Source organism: Squalius cephalus, assembly GCF_949319135.1.
Source record: "Squalius cephalus genome assembly, chromosome: 14".
In the NCBI taxonomy this organism is placed as follows: Eukaryota; Metazoa; Chordata; class Actinopteri; order Cypriniformes; family Leuciscidae; genus Squalius; species Squalius cephalus.
In genome coordinates, this window is record NC_137135.1 from 32739179 (window position 1) to 32758159 (window position 18981).

Here is an 18981-nt window from a genome sequence, read left to right on the forward strand (position 1 = left end):
ACTTCAATACTCAAGGCACTCTGATGACTCAGAAAATGTATAATATACCCATACTATTTATTTGTGAGAGCCTTAAATTAGACTTGTGCAGCCAGCACAAGTCTTCAAAATAGAATAGAGCCAATAGAATGGACACATAGAATACCCTATTAGTCCAGGGCCAAATGGCCTATTTATTCATGTACAGTTGTAATAAAAAGTAATTGTTTCAATAGTGTTGTCAACATAACACTTGAAATTGGTTTAACAAAATGTTTTTATCATGTATTTTTGATATTCACCCACTTTCAGTTAGAATGTCAGAAAGTAGCTGAATACTGATATAAAACAGATATGTTTCTAATTCTGCATATCTGAATTTTTGTGTAGGCTAGTCCACTGGTAGTGTATAGCAATTTACTCTAATTCTACTTTTTTTGTTTAAAATGTTGCCTTTCTTTATGAAACTTACTGACATTCAAGTGTTGATTAAAAAAAGATGCATGAAGCTAATAAAATGTTTTTAAAATTAAAGTACAGTTAAAGGTATTTTTCAAGTGCAAAAAAAATAATGTTATGTTAAGTGCAAAGTATAATGTTATGTTCACTTAAAGAAAACTTGTATACTTGCAGTATAAACTACGAAACTAGTAGTTTACTGAGAGTACACTTCAGTGTGTACTTTCATAAACTAAAAAAATTATTACTTGTATTAAAATAGTAAACTACTAGTATACTTATAAGTTCACTTGTAGTACAGATGCATTACAAATGAGAAACCTAGTTGTGTACTTAGTTTACTACTCTTACAAATACTAAAAGTGGGCCAATTTAGTTCCAAGCAGTATTGAAATACACAATTTTACTACAAGTACACATTGATATTAGTATACTTACTACATAAAGTATACTTAAAAAATATACTTGAAAATTACTTAAGTATACTTCATAAAATGAACATGAAGACATGCACTTTTATGATGGAGAGATGGACTTTTATAATGGAGAGATGGACTTTTATAATGGATAGCCTAGATGCACTTTTATGATGGAAAGATGCACTTTTATAATGGATAGATGCACTTTTATAATGGAGAGATGGACTTTTATGATGGACAGATGGACTTTTATGATGGAGAGATGCACTTTTATAATGGAGAGATGGACTTTTATGATGGACAGATGGACTTTTATGATGGACAGCACTTTTATAATGGAGAGATGGACTTTTATGATGAACAGATGGACTTTTATGATGGACAGATGGACTTTTATAATGGACATATGCACTTTTATAATGGATAGATGCACTTTTATGATGAACAGATGGACTTTTATGATGGACAGATGCACTTTTATAATGGATAGAAGCACTTTTATAATGGATAGATGCACTTTTATGATGGATATATGCACTTTTATGATGGACAGATGCACTTTTATAATGGATAGAAGCACTTTTATAATGGAGAGATGGACTTTTATAATGGATAGATGCACTTTTATAATGGATAGATGCACTTTTATAATGGATAATGGATAGATGCACTTTTATAATGGATAGACAATAATAGATTTTTACAGCGATTGATTCCTGCCGTTTCCATAATGAGACTGGCGCAGCCAGAGACATTTTGGGCGCTGCGGCATATTAAATATATTATAAATAGATTTTCCGCATGAGAAATACAATGTGTGGCGAGAGGGCGTGACAAAAGACCGTCACACTATTTTTGATATTCACCCACTTTCAGTTAGAATGTCAGAAAGTAGCTCATGCATGGAATGTTGATAGATTTTGACAGTTTGACAAGGTTTTGTCAGTTTTGTGAAAAGATTGTTGGTTCAGTTGACTGGTTATAACAACACTACCAACTATGCCATTTTCAATTAACTTCCATTGAGTTCCAGGGGTATTAAATGTAAGTACAAAATACTTTTTCTCTTGTGCTTGTGAATTGGTGGGGAATAGTAGCAGTAGCTAATGTAAGCTTGGTGTTTTTAGCAGGCTAGCTATCTAGCAGGCTAGCTAGCTTGCAGGTTAAACAGTCAAGTCAAGTCAAGTTTATTTATATAGCGCTTTTCACAATACAGATTGTATCAAAGCAGCTTCACAGTATTAAATTAAAATGATACATCAATGTTTGTTTCTAGTGTAAAACGTCCACGTTTGGTAATGCTGATCAATAGTATTGTTGATTAATTAATTAAATTAAGTATCCCCAAATATCCCCAACTGAGCAAGCCAAAGGCAACAGTGGCAAACAGTGTAACAGTAACTGCTACAGTGCAGTCAGGGCTTTCAAGTGTCACGTGACAGTCACTCATTTCGGTCTTTTGTCACGCCCTCTCGCCACACATTGTATTTCTCGTGCGGAAAAACTATTTATAATATATTTAATATGCCGCAGCGCCCAAAATGTCTCTGGCTGCGCCAGTCTCATTATGGAAACGGCAGGAATCAGTCGCTGTAAAAATCTATTATTGTCTATCCATTATAAAAGTGCATCTATCCATTATCCATTATAAAAGTGCATCTATCCATTATAAAAGTGCATCTATCCATTATAAAAGTGCATCTATCCATTATAAAAGTCCATCTCTCCATTATAAAAGTGCTTCTATCCATTATAAAAGTGCATCTGTCCATCATAAAAGTGCATCTGTCCATCATAAAAGTGCATCTGTCCATCATAAAAGTGCATATATCCATCATAAAAGTGCATCTATCCATTATAAAAGTGCATCTATCCATTATAAAAGTCCATCTCTCCATTATAAAAGTGCATATGTCCATTATAAAAGTGCATCTGTCCATCATAAAAGTCCATCTGTCCATCATAAAAGTCCATCTGTTCATCATAAAAGTGCATCTATCCATTATAAAAGTCCATCTCTCCATTATAAAAGTGCATCTGTCCATCATAAAAGTCCATCTGTCCATCATAAAAGTCCATCTCTGTCCATCATAAAAGTCCATCTCTCCATTATAAAAGTGCATCTATCCATTATAAAAGTGCATCTTTCCATCATAAAAGTGCATCTAGGCTATCCATTATAAAAGTCCATCTCTCCATTATAAAAGTGCATCTATCCATTATAAAAGTGCATCTTTCCATCATAAAAGTGCATCTAGGCTATCCATTATAAAAGTCCATCTCTCCATTATAAAAGTCCATCTCTCCATCATAAAAGTGCATGTCTTCATGTTCATTTTATGAAGTATACTTAAGTAATTTTCAAGTATATTTTTTAAGTATACTTTATGTAGTAAGTATACTAATATCAATGTGTACTTGTAGTAAAATTGTGTATTTCAATACTGCTTGGGACTAAATTGGCCCACTTTTAGTATTTGTAAGAGTAGTAAACTAAGTACACAACTAGGTTTCTCATTTGTAATGCATCTGTACTACAAGTGAACTTATAAGTATACTAGTAGTTTACTATTTTAATACAAGTAGTAAATTTTTTAGTTTATGAAAGTACACACTGAAGTATACTCTCAGTAAACTACTAGTTTCGTAGTTTATACTGCAAGTATACAAGTTTTCTTTAAGTGAACATAACATTATACTTTGCACTTAACATAACATTATTTTTTTTTGCACTTGAATAATACCTTTAACTGTACTTTAATTTTAAAAACATTTTATTAGCTTCATGCATCCTTTTTTAATCAACACTTGAATGTCAGTAAGTTTCATAAAGAAAGGCAACATTTTAAACAAAAAAGTAGAATTAGAGTAAATTGCTATACACTACCAGTGGACTAGCCTACACAAAAATTCAGATATGCAGAATTAGAAACATATCTGTTTTATATCAATATTCAGCTACTTTCTGACATTCTAACTGAAAGTGGGTGAATATCAAAAATACATGATAAAAACATTTTGTTAAACCAATTACAAGTGTTATGTTGACAACACTATTGAAACAATTACTTTTTATTACAACTGTACATGAATAAATAGGCCATTTGGCCCTGGACTAATAGGGTATTCTATGTGTCCATTCTATTGGCTCTATTCTATTTTGAAGTCTTGTGCTGGCTGCACAAGTCTAATTTAAGGCTCTCACAAATAAATAGCATGGGTATATTATACATTTTCTGAGTCATCAGAGTGCCTTGAGTATTGAAGTTGTTGAGTTTTGTGTCCGTGGTGTTCTTTCATGCCACAGGGATAAAAGAAAGCATACAGTTTAGGCGGAAATTGTGAAAAAATGTGTGTTATTTCTGGTTTAAAGAAGTCATGTGACCTCTGTGTTTGTCAGACAGATTCAGTACTGGGTTTAAATGAAAGCCTAAAAGGTCCCCATTCCAACGATATCAAGCACCATATTATAGAATATTGACAATATCCCTAGCATGAGCCTAAACCAGATATACGCCAGATTTCAAAAACGGAATTTATCTTAGGGGGTTAGTAACTTCATGAGCTGAAAAAAAGTGATTTCGCTACCACCCCTGCACTGCTATCGTGATTTTTCTAATACTAGGGGGTGTATACCTTGCCAAAAAAACAATGATAGCATTTTTCCCCCCCGATGATACCGATCATCACAGATCCATTGATTTTGGTTGGATTTTTATGATTTTTTCTGTGGAATGAGTATACTGTTTGGTGAAAAGAATGACATATTGACTGATGTCATAACTTGGGGGAATAGTTGATTGCCAATGAAGTAAAAGTGAAAATATTGGAAAAAAGTGAGAAAACGCCTAATTTTTTTGCATTAAATTGATGCAAAATCATGTAGAAATGTGTTTTAAGAGTTATTTTTTCAGTGGATGTTGTCAGCACATGTGTTCTGTGTATCTGGAATGCATTTATTGACAGCCAACCAAACCCACTGAGGATTTGAGGAAAAAAAATATATTTTTCACATTTTTCTGATAAAAAATAAAGGGTGCATACACTAAAATGGCCACAATTTTGTTTTAGCGATATTTCCGGCAGAGCAGACCCTCCAATTATTGGTTCTTAGGGTCAAAGTTAACAGAAAAAACACAAATAAAAAGTATGGCAGACCATGTCAGGTTCAACCCCTTTTTGAGACTTTGGCTCCCTGACTATAAACTACAGCAACAAGAGTGAATCTCACAAAACCTGTCAAGAACATGCCAGTCACATTTTAGTCAGACACAGCAACACCAGTGATGCAAAACAGTGAGTTCTCTTCAATGGACACAGTTCATTCTCGCAACGTTTCTGGCTGAAAATGAGTTTATTTCAGCCCGATCTCAGCAGTAATTTGTGTTGAAGTGTTTTCAGTTTCAGTGATTACAGTGATGTTTTATTACAGGAACAACTACTGCAGCTGTGACCTCTCGTTTGACCTCTACACTGACCAATAGCACACAGACATCAGGATATGGTACGAGTTTAAAAGAACACGCTACAGGAAACATGATGGATTGATTTTCTTTCTAATTGTTGTTTTCAATGTGTCCAGAGCCTGTGGTGTTTGTGCTGGTCTGGTGTTTTCAGATGATGGTTCTGTTTGGTCTGTTAGGAGGGTTTCACATCTACATGAGACGCACGTCAGGTGAGAGACATTTATCATCATCATTCTGGATTTAACATGCAAATATTAAGAAAACAGGACGATCAAAAACTGAGAATGAGGAGATTTGGAGAAGAACATGAACACACAGCAGAAGATTCATGAGACCAGCAGCAGATCTCAGCACATCTATGAGAATCTCCTCCTTTTGCTTTCCTGTTTCTACCATGTTTTCAGGCGACGCCAACAATTGCAAAGATTTCAGATTTCAGATTTCAGATGATGGCAACTTTGGATCGACATGCCAAACTTTCAGATATTATCCTATAATATTTTAATATTATCATTATATTGTAATCGTTAAGCACAAATTGTAATAGCTGTCTAACATATACACTGTCAGCTTAACTGAAAACATGAAGTTATCTAACTAACATGTACTATATTACAGCTGTATATTATTGCCATATTACTGTGCACACTCATCTCTGGCTGAAAACAGAATATTTCCTAAATTGTAACATTAAAAAAGTTGTGAAGGGTGACAAAGGGCGTCATTTTCATTGCATGATTTATAAACACACACCATTTTGAAAACACCCACAAATTTAGAAACACCCACTTTTGTTCCGCAGAGACCCCATACTCAGTGAAGACACAAGTGTACAGTCCCGTAAAACAACGTAAAACAATATTTAAAAAAAAATCATAGATATATACAATATTTACACTGATTCATGAGTATCCATAATGTACAGGAAGGGTTTTAATTACAGGTGAGTTGAGAGCACAAATCACAAAATCTTTTAGTGGTCATGATGTATTCAGATATAGCATATTAATGATGACACAGAATACATGAGCTTGTGTTTGACGGCGTTTCTTTGGTGAAGAAACAAATCAACAAAATATATAACATTGTTCTAGTGATTTTTGGATATTTTCATCCAAAAAATCTTACATAGTGTGCCTTTAAATAGATATCAATATAATACAATGTATTTTAGTAAATGAGTCCAGCTGTAACTCTAGTTTCCTCCTGCAGATGTCGCTAATAACCAGGAAAGTGTCTGTCTTTGACACTTATTTGTTAAACATAAATAGACTTTTATTACAGTGTTAATTTTAATAAAGTTTATTTGTTTAAAATTGCACTAAAGAGCTATAGACTATCATCCACCATCTGTGTGTGAAAGATGAAATTGCATGTGATGTGTGGAGTAGTTTGAGTCAGTTGTGCTTCTTCTGTACTGATGAATCTGCTGGTTTGAGGAATCGTACTGGTTAACAATGATCACAGTATCAGAGCGGATCTGTCATGTTGTATCAAGACCGCTGACACTAAGAAAAGTGTAGGCCTATATCAAGATGCCATATGATCTAGTGTGTATTATATTTGTCGCTGTGGGTTATTCCACAGGGGTTATTTAGAGACCAGTGTTTCTCAACGGGTCGCAGAGTGAAAACATCGACAAAAATACGAGTAAAGGAAGAGAAGAAGAGCCCTCAGTCAGAGATGCAAGAGCAATGTATGAGCAATATTCCTATGTTCAGATCAGGAAAGTATATGTTAATCATGTCAAAAAATATATTTTATAAGAATCAGCTCTGGTTTCTTGGTTTCACATTCTGCGTAGCTAAACATTGCAGTTTTAACACTATAGAAGCAAAACGAGCCAAATAAGCCTTCATGTCTGAACTTTATGCTAATACTCTCTGTGCCTTAATTCTATAAGTGACACCTTTGCTATTACACCGGATACCAGACTTTGCAGGGACATGTCTCAACTTTTAGCAGTGACACAGCTAACCAAAGGTCTGTTTGAATAGAATATGTGAAGATAAGTATATGAACTATGAGTATATGATATCAAAAGATATAATAGACCAAAATATCATTCATAAATGGATTAATACGAGAATAATATGTTTAGGATTAATCATAAAAGAACAATCATAGTCATAAGCATATATTTTTTCTTTTCTTATACACCACCTTCCCACTTGCTGTTTTAAATGTATGATTAGCATTTTTGCACTTATTTTTGGAAGTGTGCCTCAAAATGTTACGTCTTTTTACACCTTTCTAGTTTCACTGTCTTTAGTTAGACTTGGTCTATGTCAGTGCACCCATCATCTGCCTTCCCCCATATGAGGAAACTTCCTCTTTTCTCATGAAGCGCTCAGATATTTCCTCATGTGTCAGTCCAGAGTGAGTCTCTCTGTGAGGAGCTTCATGAGAGCCAGAACACAGACAGACTGAAGTCCAGACACTCATGTCCCCATCTGAAGCTTCATCCACACTCTTCTGCTGCCGTTGGGCTCTTCTGGAAACTGGACTTTAGAGAAATTATGCTCATCTTTGGACTGATGCTGATGCTGCTGCAAACTGCTGCATGTGAGTCAACTTTACAATGCTGTTCAATCTCATCAATCTCTCAAATAAAAACACTGTAATATCACATTAACAGTGTTTCCAAAACAGTCTGCAGTGATCTATAGACTTAGTGTTACTGGTCTTATTCATAGTGTGTATTTGTGGAGGATTAACAAAATGTGAGAGGAAGTGTGTTTGATTCTTAGTGTCATTGTACAAAAAAGTTTCATATTTTGTAAATATAATCATTTATTTATATTAAATTATCATATCTCTCCGATAAATCTGATGTCACAAAGATCAAGACATTATTTAAAAAGATAGAAATGTCACAGTTTGACTGGATTGAACTTTTTTTTTACATATTACGTACTAAAACCAAGTTAAATCTCCAGTAATATGGTTATATTCAGTAATTCATGAGAGTAATTCCTTAGAGAAAAGATTTGAACATTTGTGTTTATGATAAAGATGAACTGAGCTCAGATGTTTCAGTGAGATCAGATCAAGAGTCTGATTCATTTCATCTTTAATTCCGTGAATGTTTGTGTGATTTGTGTCTGATTTTAGTTTATGATGAGAGAAATATTTACATCAGCAGTAGCACTCTTATGTTGATCTCTCTCTCTCTCTCTCTGTGTGTGTGTGTGTGTGTGTGTGTGTGTGTGTGTGTGTGTGTGTGTGTGTGTGTGTGTGTGTGTGTGTGTGTGTGTGTGTGTGTGTGTGTGTGTGTGTGTGTGTGTGTGTGTGTGTGTGTGTGTGTGTTGTTCTTCAGGTATGGAGTTTAACTGCAGGTTTGATCAGAAAGATCCCTGTTACGCTGCTCTGGATCACAAACTCAATCTACAGATGGTGGATACTAGAAAATATAAACTGAAGATAATAAAGAGAATAAACAACAACATAGATGATCCATTTTGTAAAGTAAAGAATGACAGTAAAACTGAGCTCGAATGTGATCTTTATAATAACAGAACTGAAGTGACAGTCATTAATGGGACTCTGATAATAAACCGTGTGATCAGAGCAGATTCAGGGAATTACACTTTAATACTCGATCACTCAGACGGCACAGTAACATCTGCAGATCTTCAAGTGAAAGTAGAAGGTACAGTAACTCTCATCAGACTCATTACAATCTCATGATCTCCAATGATCTCACTCTCATGCAAATGAATCAGTGGAATCTCTGTGAAGATTAATATTATTATTTAGTCAAAAGGATCTGAACTTTCCATGTACTAAGACTATATTCAGAATTGAAGACTAGTTGCTCACTGTATATTGCCGACTGTTTCAAAGTAGTATATGCTATATTTCAAACAGTAATTTGCTACACTGCTGTCACATGAATAACCAATGCTGCATGTTTAATTCAGTGATGTCCAGATATCATTGCAGCAATAAATGTGGTTAAAAATGTCTTGAAATTGAGTTGTGACTGTACTGTCATGTGACTGTCATGTGTCCCGCCCTCCAGCTCTTATTGGCTCAGTGAACGTGTCAATCATCTGCTCCTCCAGTGGGGTGAAGTCAGTGTCCTGCTCTTCTGACGGGGATCAGCTCATCTACAGCTGGACTCTGAATGGAGATCCACTGATGGATGGAGACACCAGCATTGAGCTGAATGACACAACTCATGGAGACATCATCTGTAGTGTGAAGAACCACGTCAGTGACGGACAGAAGAACATTAGTGTAGAACAATGTCCTGGTGAGCTTTTGATACATAAATCTCCATGTCTTTACTAAACTACAGCAACAGCAACAAGAGTGAAGCAGATGAGTGAATCTCACAAAACCTGTCAATGTCAAACCACATTTCACCCCAAAATCAAAATAAATAAAATTTTGTATGAAGAATTTATTTGGTATGGGGACTTTTTTTTTCACAACCGTTCTTCTTTTTTTTTCTTTTTTTTTTCTTTTTTTTTTTTTCTTTTTTGCATTGTGACAAGAAGTAATACATTCCCTAAATTTTCTTTATTGTAATGTTCCATAATAAAAAAAAAAATTGTAAACACAATTATTCGCAGTGATGATTTTGATTTGATTATTATTACTGCAATTGTATATTTTTACATAAGTATAAAAGGATGGTTTTATTTAGCATAATTTAAAAATGGATAAATACTACCATTGTACATGTTTCAATTTCAGTATATATTTTTATAAATGTTATATTAATGAGAATTCTTCTCTTTTTTTACATTTTCCTCATTAGAGGTGAGTTTTGTGGTGTAAATATCACAATGAAATTGGTTCAATGCCCCTAAAAACAGGCAGTGAAACACTATGCAAAATATTACTTACTATTTACAGTTTTGCTTTTGATTTTGAAGTGAAGGGTGATCTGGGTCCTTGAAAGGTTTTCTGAGATTCAGACGAATTGATTCCCTTAACTGAGCAATATTTCTTCAAAATGATGAGCAGTAATTTGTGTTGACGTGTTTTAAGTTAATTGGTTGATAGAGAATGCAGGTGATTCTGCAGTGGTGTTTTATTACAGGAACAACTACTGCAGCTGTGACCTCTCGTATGACCTCTACACTGACCAGTAGCACACAGACATCAGGAAATGGTTGGAGTTTCCCATCCGGTATGAATCTCACCCTCACTCAGAGCTCTGGAGCATTTTCTCCATTGATGTGTGTGTTGAACTACTGCACATACTGCAAATTACAAATAAACCTAATAATAATAATGATGGCAGTGAGAGGGGGACACTGGCTGTTCTGAAGCTAAAATTTATATATTTTAAAACTAATTTACTTTGCTTTTAGTTGTTAAAGTTCTTAAATTCTTGTTGCTGTTGCTGTTGATTTGAATGAACTTTTAGAAGCAGGTTTGGAGTTTGATTGAAATGACCATGTGCTTCTTCCTTCCAAAGAAATAAGCCGTTATATGATCATTTTGGGCTGTGTTGCGCTGGTGCTGATTCTGCTGTTCATCACTGCATGTTACTTTTACAAGAGGAAACAGCTCAAGTCGACACCAGGTTAGTTCTTTTTGAATCTGTAGTCAGTTTACTGTAGTAACTGTAGATGTTAAAAGGGGTGGTATAATGCCCTTTTCACAAGATGTAAAATAAGTCTTTGATGTCCCCAGAATGTGTATGTGAAGTTTTAGCTCAAAATACCCCACAGATATTTTTATATAGTATGTTAAAGTTGTCACTTTTTGAGGGTGAGCAAAAACGCACCGTTTTTTTGTGTCTGTTCCTTTAAATGCAAATGAGCTTCTGCTCCCGGCACAGGGGGCGGAGCTTCAACAGCTCGTGTCCTTTTACCTCACACAGACATGCACTGAAAATTTCAAAAACTTTTAGCCTTTTATGTTCAAACTGGAGTCAGACAATGATGGAGAGACTCAAGAAGAAGTGACAACATGTAGAAGCAACAGGACATTTCTGAATGGTTAGTTGATGAATTTATGTAGCTTATGTGTAGTTATCTTCTAGTCATTGATTAGCATATTCTATCATCATAATCTATAAATCGTGTTCAGGGGGCGGGGTTTATGTAAATTTCAGGGTTATTGATGTCACTAACCGGGAGGAATGTGGTGTAGTCTCTACCAGCCGTTTGTTGTAGTCCACAACAATTTCTTTAAAAGCAAATATCTCCCTTTGCTTTAAACTTTGAGCATTGTAACTTTGCAGATGTTGTTTATGCTCAAACAGCAACATTACACACCAACTAAAATTAAAAAAGTGAAATCATAATCAACCACCCCTTTAAAATGCTGTAGCATGCAAGCAGCAATTACAGAGCCAAATGCATTGGTTAATATTCCTCAAAATGATGAGGAGATTTGTGGCATACATGTTATATATGCTGCATAGATTTGGAAAGACAATTGGTCCAAAGGCCAGAAGTAGAAACATTACAGCTGTGGTGAAGATGATCTGAGCCAGTTTTGGTGGAGATTTGACAAACCTTGTCAGGTGAGTCATGAATAACAATAGTCAAATTGGTTCAAAATGGCAGAAAGGCCTCATGAATATATAGAAAGTAAAATCTTGACTTTAAACCTGATTATGTGACTCAATAATGATTTTTGACCATTAATTGTATTCACGGATGATCATGGTAAAAGTCATTGGGCCTTATTCATGAAGCACAATTATTTTTGTAAATCGTTCATAAAGCTTTTCTGACATAAATGTTTGTATTTATGAAAGTGTTCATATTTTCACAATGTAAGGTGGTATGAAAAAAAATTACGCCATCTTCCAACAAACAATAAATTGCTCATTGTGAATGCATGCCGTTTACGAATTCATTAACATATATGTTTAACTATAAAGTCTGAGTTTTATGATGCATTTGTGAATCCAGAGGAGAGTTTATGGACAGTACTTTTTACATGTAAATTACTCTGAATTTACTTATATATTTACGGAAGTTGTATTAATAAGGTCCAATATATATATGGGTGGAGAAGATTCTCCTTTCTGCTGATGTGATGTTGCGTGATGACGCATGATCTGAGGATTATCTGTTATAGAGGCTAGTGTTGAAGCTAATAATTTGTTAATGATTGAAATAACAGATTGGAGTCTATATGTGGCTAATGTCAGTTTTCCTCATCAGCCCCTGCTGGAGATACGGAGCTCGTTTATGCTCAGATCTCTCATGAGCAACACAACAAAAAGAGTGGAAAGAGGAAATCAGGTATGAACATAAAAACACACTGAAACTACATCATCTACAAACAAACACAACACAAGAATCTTTCAGCTTGTGGTTTTTTTAGTGATGCTACACCGACTGCCTACAACCTAAAGAGATATTTCACCCAAAATGAAAATGTTGTCATTACATTGAACACAAAAGAATATATTTTGATGAATATCTGTTGATGGTAGCCGTTGACTTCCATAGTATTTTTGTTCCTGTTCCTGGTTACCAACATTCTTTAAAATATCATCTTTTGTGTTCAAAAGAGGAAAGCATAACTTGAGGTTGATTAAGTAATAACAAAAACTTCATTTTTTGGGGTGAACTATCCCTTTAAGGTCACTTACAATCACTTTCACTCGGTATAAAGCTTTCTAGTTGATTTGTCATTGCAGATTGCTTTCAATGTCATCACCCTTTTAGACTAAACGAAAAGATGATGTAAAAAGTAATTGCATCTGTCTTTTGAATTCATGTATTTTACAGTTTGAAAGCCGTTTAATGGATTAAGTAATGAAGATCATTTTTTCAAACACTGACAATATATGGTGTTCAATAAGTGAACAAATATTTCAGCTGTACTTTAGTCGATGATTTTGCTCTAGATCAGACTATTCAATTGTGTTGTTTTCACATCTCAAGTTCAATGCAAACATCTTAATGCATGTTTTTAAAAATAGATAATTGACAACTTTTCCCTCATGATGATGGAAAGACTTCGATTGCTGTGTTGACTACATCAGTCTAGCTCGACCATTCCACACTTTTTATTGCATTAATTGTTACATTTTATGATTTAATTTTAAGTTAAGTTGTATTATTATATTACGTACAATAAGTTTGTTGATTTCAAAGATTGTAATTTGTAAACCGGAATGGAAAGTTTTGGTCGTGGGTTGTAAAATAAGTGTACGATCTCTGTTGAAACACCAGCATTAGAAACAAAAGTTTAGACATCCATTAAAGTGGATGTGTCTCATACAAAAAGCAAATTATTCAGTAGCGAGTCGTTGAACTTGCTCCATTTATTTTGGATGGATCTTGCGTTTTGTTTGCTACTAACAGTAAAACAGTTTGACTACTGAAAAGCATTTGACAGTTTCCAGCTATGGTAATGTTGCTATTGTTCACAGGAGACTAACAGTAACTAACAGTCTTGTCCTGTCATCATTTTTCCTCTTCTGTCTGCAGAATGTCTCCCGGCTGCTGATGTGGAATACACTGCGGTCGGGCCACAGACAAAGAGGAAGGAGAGAAAAGAGGAAGAGGTTCAGTACGGAGAGGTGAGGTTCACTCCGAACCACTCAAACGCTCACCAGCAGCCTAAGGAGGACTGTTTGTACTCTCAGGTACAGAGAAGATAGTTTCACAACCAAACTTGTGTGAATGAAGTCCTTATGTTCACTTTGGGAGTTTTACAGTTTAAACAAAACATATTCGTGGAGTATCGGAGAAACGTTTTTGTAACTTTTTTTTGGTTTGACATGTTGATGATGGTATTGTGTGTTGATATTGTGTGGTGTTATGGACTATCCCAGCTATCAGAAACATGTTCTTAGAATGTTTTGCTAATGTTCCTATTAAGTTATGAAAAAGTTATTTCTGAATGTACTCTGAACGTTGATTTTTTTTTTTTTTGGAACGCCATTTCTTGGTTATGCAAACGTTATGGGAACGTTCCATTTCATTATTGGAAACATTATTAGAATATTACATTTGAATGTTCTCTAAACATTCTGAAACAAGTAGTAACATTTAAAAAACATTAGAAAATGTTCCATAGAAAAAATGTTCCATGGATGATGTGTAAATGAGGTTTTTATGCTAACATTTATGGATCATATAACTTTGAACGAATATTCTATTAATGTCACTGTTTGTTCATAACTTTAAGAGAGCCTTGCCAGAATGTCTGCTGAAGTTCCTGTTAGCTGGAATAGAGTGTGAGTTTTAACATTCGTGTCTAAGTTAAACTGTGGCACATCCAGTGAACCAAGCTGAAAAAAAAAAAAAGAGGAAACCAAATATGTGTTTTCCACCAAACCAGCACTTCTGTTTTTAGCGCTTCATGAATTGTGCTGTCGGCAGCTCTAACAAGAAGAAACATTAAATGAAAGCAGACTTTTCATCATGAGTCTCAAAAAGGGGATCTGATGTGGTCAATTACTCAGTAGTCATGAAAATACAGCCATTTTTAATTATATTTAAAACAAAGCAATTAAAATTTTGAGCTTTGCTAGATTACTAGATACTGGTTAGTGAAGAGAATTTAACTTTTAAAGCATGTCAAACATCTGCAGATGAGGTTTATTTATATGGTACATGTTATTTCAAAATGTTTACAGAAAAGTATAGCTGTAATAATTTCTTAAATTTCCTAAGTTCCTCAAGTACAAAGAGCAAAGAAGTCTAAATGTTCGCTCACACTGACTGGGTTAAATTGCTTATCGTAGACTCGGTTAGTTTCTACCAAGTAAACTGGTCAAGGATTCGATTCCAAGATAAAAACATTATTGCTTGAATGCACAGCAAGTTGCTTTGGATAAAAGCATCTGCCAGAGGCAGAAATGTAAATACTCAGCTTTCATTGAAAATTAATGTTAATTAAAATTACATTAATTGTAATTAATTTTATAATAAAATGAATTAACTTTAATCCATTTGTATTATTGGCCAGATCTTTATGTAAGCTTGGATATATAGTATATCCAACTTTATTTGCATACATACAGTATAAAGTGAGACATACTGTAAAGCAAATCTCAACTGATTGATTGCTTGTATATCATCACAAAATGTAACTATTATTACCTTTTTTTAAGATTAAAAGGCATGTTATTATGTTATGTTATAACATATTATTATGATATTACAAATTCTAACAGTACGGTTTTCTGTAAAGCTGGTTTGAAACCATGTGTATTGAGAAAAGACAATATAAATAGTAAAATTTAAAAAAATTCACAATATCAAAAAAAATGACTTGACTTGACATTTATGCTGTCAGTGTGAGCGGCCCTTAGAATGACCCTAATTACATCCACTTCCACTTTATTCATGCCGATTGAGAGCATATTTGTCGTAACTGTATGTAAGAGTCGTGTTTCGGTCAGTTCCTTCAGCTTGAGTTTGGTTTATAAATGTGTGAGTTTGGTTTTAACACTGTTGATGTAGTCTGATGTGGATTTCTTAAATGTGGTTTCCTGATCATATCATGTGATTTCCTGCATGTGAGTGGAAACATCTCATCCCTTCTCAGTGCTAATGGTGAACGCTGTGGGCAATTACATTTCTGTTGTGTGCATTGCATGCAACACAGTGTATAAATCAATTTTGAGACATTTCATTATATATATATATATATATAATATATAGGATCCCACAGCTATTGGTCATTTATTTTTCCATAAGTTTTCAGGTAGTTTGATTCTAAATATAAATATAAAATAAAGAAATATAGAAGAAAAAAAAGAGTTTGCTTGGGTGCATATGAATGATTTAAATTATTATTTTTGTTAGTGTAAAACTCTCTCTAATAAGACATAAAGTGTCTTATCAATCTACACAAGCGGTCAAGACGAGTAAAGTCGGTCAGGGGTGCGTTTCCTGAACAACGATGTAACGCGCTGCTTGACTAGTACATAGTATGATGCATCGTTGAAGAAATCAACAAGCTAGTCACGACTGTTTCCAGAAACAGTTTTGTTGCAAAGTGGTCGTTCAACCACGTTGGTTAATGATGTCACGCGCGTGGTGGAGTAATACCTTCTTTTAATGAAACCATTTGAGTTCGAATTAACTTTAGATGTTTTGATATACATTACAGACATGGCATTTGAGGACTATTTCTCATTTTTCTCAGTTATTTTGCTTTATTTCCAGATTCAATCATAGGCTCTTTCTTACAGAGCACGTTCACACATGCGCACTCTTCAAAAACTGTGCTTTAAATCTCTTGACAAATTTGTATGTATTCTAAATAAAAGACACAGGTTGTACTGAATTTCAGCTTGATTATTTTGCTCAAGATAAGGATTTACTAAGTCCACATGGCAAACTAGAAACTATGCTTCTAACCACAGGTCGAGAGCTGTCGTTCCAACCACACAACTCTGCGATGCTGTTTGCGAATGTTCGTTAGAACGATGGTTTCGGGAAACACCGATTCGTTGAACTGGTAATGACAGAACTTGCGAACATAGTTGACGATGCTTTTGAGAAACGCACCCCTGATTGAGTGATTTGGAGCATGTTTTGATGTGGGGTTAAAGGGATGGAGATGCTGATTGCCTTGCATCTTCATTTTCCACTTTACAACTTCCACACGGCTAATGATTAACATGGATGTGAACAGATGCAGAATATCATCCTGCTGTTATCTGCATGGCTGTAAACAGACTTTCTCTAGAAAATGAGGAAGGAAGTAAAGGATATAAGTTTAATTCTCTCTGTTTCATTCTCCTGTATAATGTGTTTTCACACTCATCAAGATAAAATTGTAAATAACACATTTGGTACATTTCTTGGCTTCATGTGTAAAATACTTTTATATACGTCAATAAAGATATTTGAAGTGTGAAATAAGATAGTTATCTCTTTTTGGTGAATTTTTGGAGACGCTGCAGTAATAGGCAAGGCAAGTTTATTTATAGCACATTTCTTACACTGTCAATTAAAAGTGCTTTACACATAAAGGAATTAAAATAAAACAGTTACGTCAGAAAACACCAGGAAACTGATGCAATGATTTGTTTCTCATATGCACGTCATGCATTCATTCACATACGTTTTTTGCACTTTTCAGCAGCAAGAATTTCACTAGCAATGTATAATTAAAATGAATACTATTTTTCTTCTCTTTTGTTGAAACCTAAAAATGTGTTTGTATGGTTGTCTATTACTTATGTCACCCAAAAATAAAAGTCCTGTCATCATTTACTCACCCTCATGTCATTCCAGACCTGAATGACTGTATTTCTTCTGATCATGTAAAAAATAAAACGCTCAGGACCCCGTTAACTTTCATTGTATGAGCAAAAACAGTTGAAATATCAAATTTGTGTTCAACAGAAAAAAAAAATATTATTTTGGTGAATATCTTACTTGGAATACTCTTGAAACTGATCTCCTTACCTGATTATGTTTAAGGAAAAAATCACACTTTTATTGTTCCTTATAATGTCCTTTTTTGAGCTCCCCAAATTTTACTTTCGCTTTAAACAACCAATGAAATTCATTTAAATATAATATGACATTGGTGAATTCATCTTTGCATCACAACAGTTTTTGACCTAAAGCAGTTTTTTCACCCCAAACCTCAATGACTTTCTTTTTTGGTGAAGAACATTTGAAAAGGTTTTTTTTTGTTTTTGTTTTTGTTTTGTTTTTAATTTTTGGACCCCGTTGACTTTCATTGTATAAACAAAAACTTCATAAAAATATCTTGTGTTCCACAGAAGAATAATTTTATTTGTATTACAATATCTAACATAAATACTCTTAAAACTGAAGACTAACTTATTACTTGATTATGTTTACGAGATAAAATCACGCTTACAATTAATTTCAGTGTAAAATATAATTGGACATTATTGAATTATAGTAAAGCAGTTTTTTATAACCATTGCTGGAGATGGACAAACTTGATTGAAGTGTGAACACTGGTGACTTTTGACACGGTGCTTCAACTTAAATATATAGTGTCAGTGCTTTTGACACATCTGTGTGTTCCTTCAGATGAGGGTCAATGGTGACATTGTGAAACCAATCAAACATTAACAGTTCAAACGCGTGATCTTGAAGGACATGAGATGAACGTTACTGGCATCAGGTCTTTATTGGCTTTTTAATTGACATGAATCATCTGACTTTGAACAGGCCACACACCCATGCCATCCGTACGGATCGCAGCTTCTGCTCGACCTCTGGTTTGTCTGTCAATGATTGAGCGCGTTTAGTACGTGGTCACCGTTTCTGCTTCTGTTTTTATCAATAAGCTGTGTTTGTTTCCTTGTGTTATCGCAACTTATGATCCACACAGTTCATTGTGATCGGTAAACACTCGCACGGTTTCCGCCCTCTCAAAGTACAGCTTGATTTAGAGTTTAAATGTCATTGTATGATTTAGTTAAATCTGATAAAACCGGTCCGGAAAAAGTCGAGGTCATATTCAAAAAGAAGTACGAAATTATACTTTACTTTAAAAAATAAATTAAAAAATAATCTTTTTTTAGAAACATTAAGATTTTTTTTTTTTTTTTTTCTGCCCCAAATTCTCTTAAAAAAAAAAAAAAAAATGCGCACAAATATTTTATTTAAATTGTGACATTTACACACCATTGTAGTGTTTAATTGATTTATTCTGACCTATAAAATCATTCAAAAATATTGTATTATAAAAAAACGGTAATGAGAATCACCTTTGAGAATAAT

At 34.2% G+C, this 18981-nt stretch overlaps 1 protein-coding gene across 4 annotated transcripts in view; it reads left to right on the forward strand.

The window, feature by feature from the left end:
- The window catches only part of LOC307171705 (uncharacterized protein), a 41538-nt gene extending 22743 nt beyond the window's left edge, over positions 1–18795 (forward strand). For 2 of the 4 annotated variants that reach the window (XM_079893491.1, XM_079893493.1), the window contains exons 3-7: positions 9348–9581; positions 10377–10466; positions 10758–10865; positions 12463–12543; positions 13741–18795. In XM_079893491.1, the coding sequence (XP_079749617.1) occupies positions 9348–9581; positions 10377–10466; positions 10758–10865; positions 12463–12543; positions 13741–13913 (686 nt within the window). In that variant the 3' untranslated portion in view covers positions 13914–18795. Of the gene's footprint in view, positions 1–7660; positions 7889–8642; positions 8976–9347; positions 9582–10376; positions 10467–10757; positions 10866–12462; positions 12544–13740 lie in introns of those variants that run through there. The other 2 variants (XM_079893492.1, XM_079893496.1) reach the window with 2 other exon arrangements.
- Positions 18796–18981: the final 186 nt, after the last annotated feature.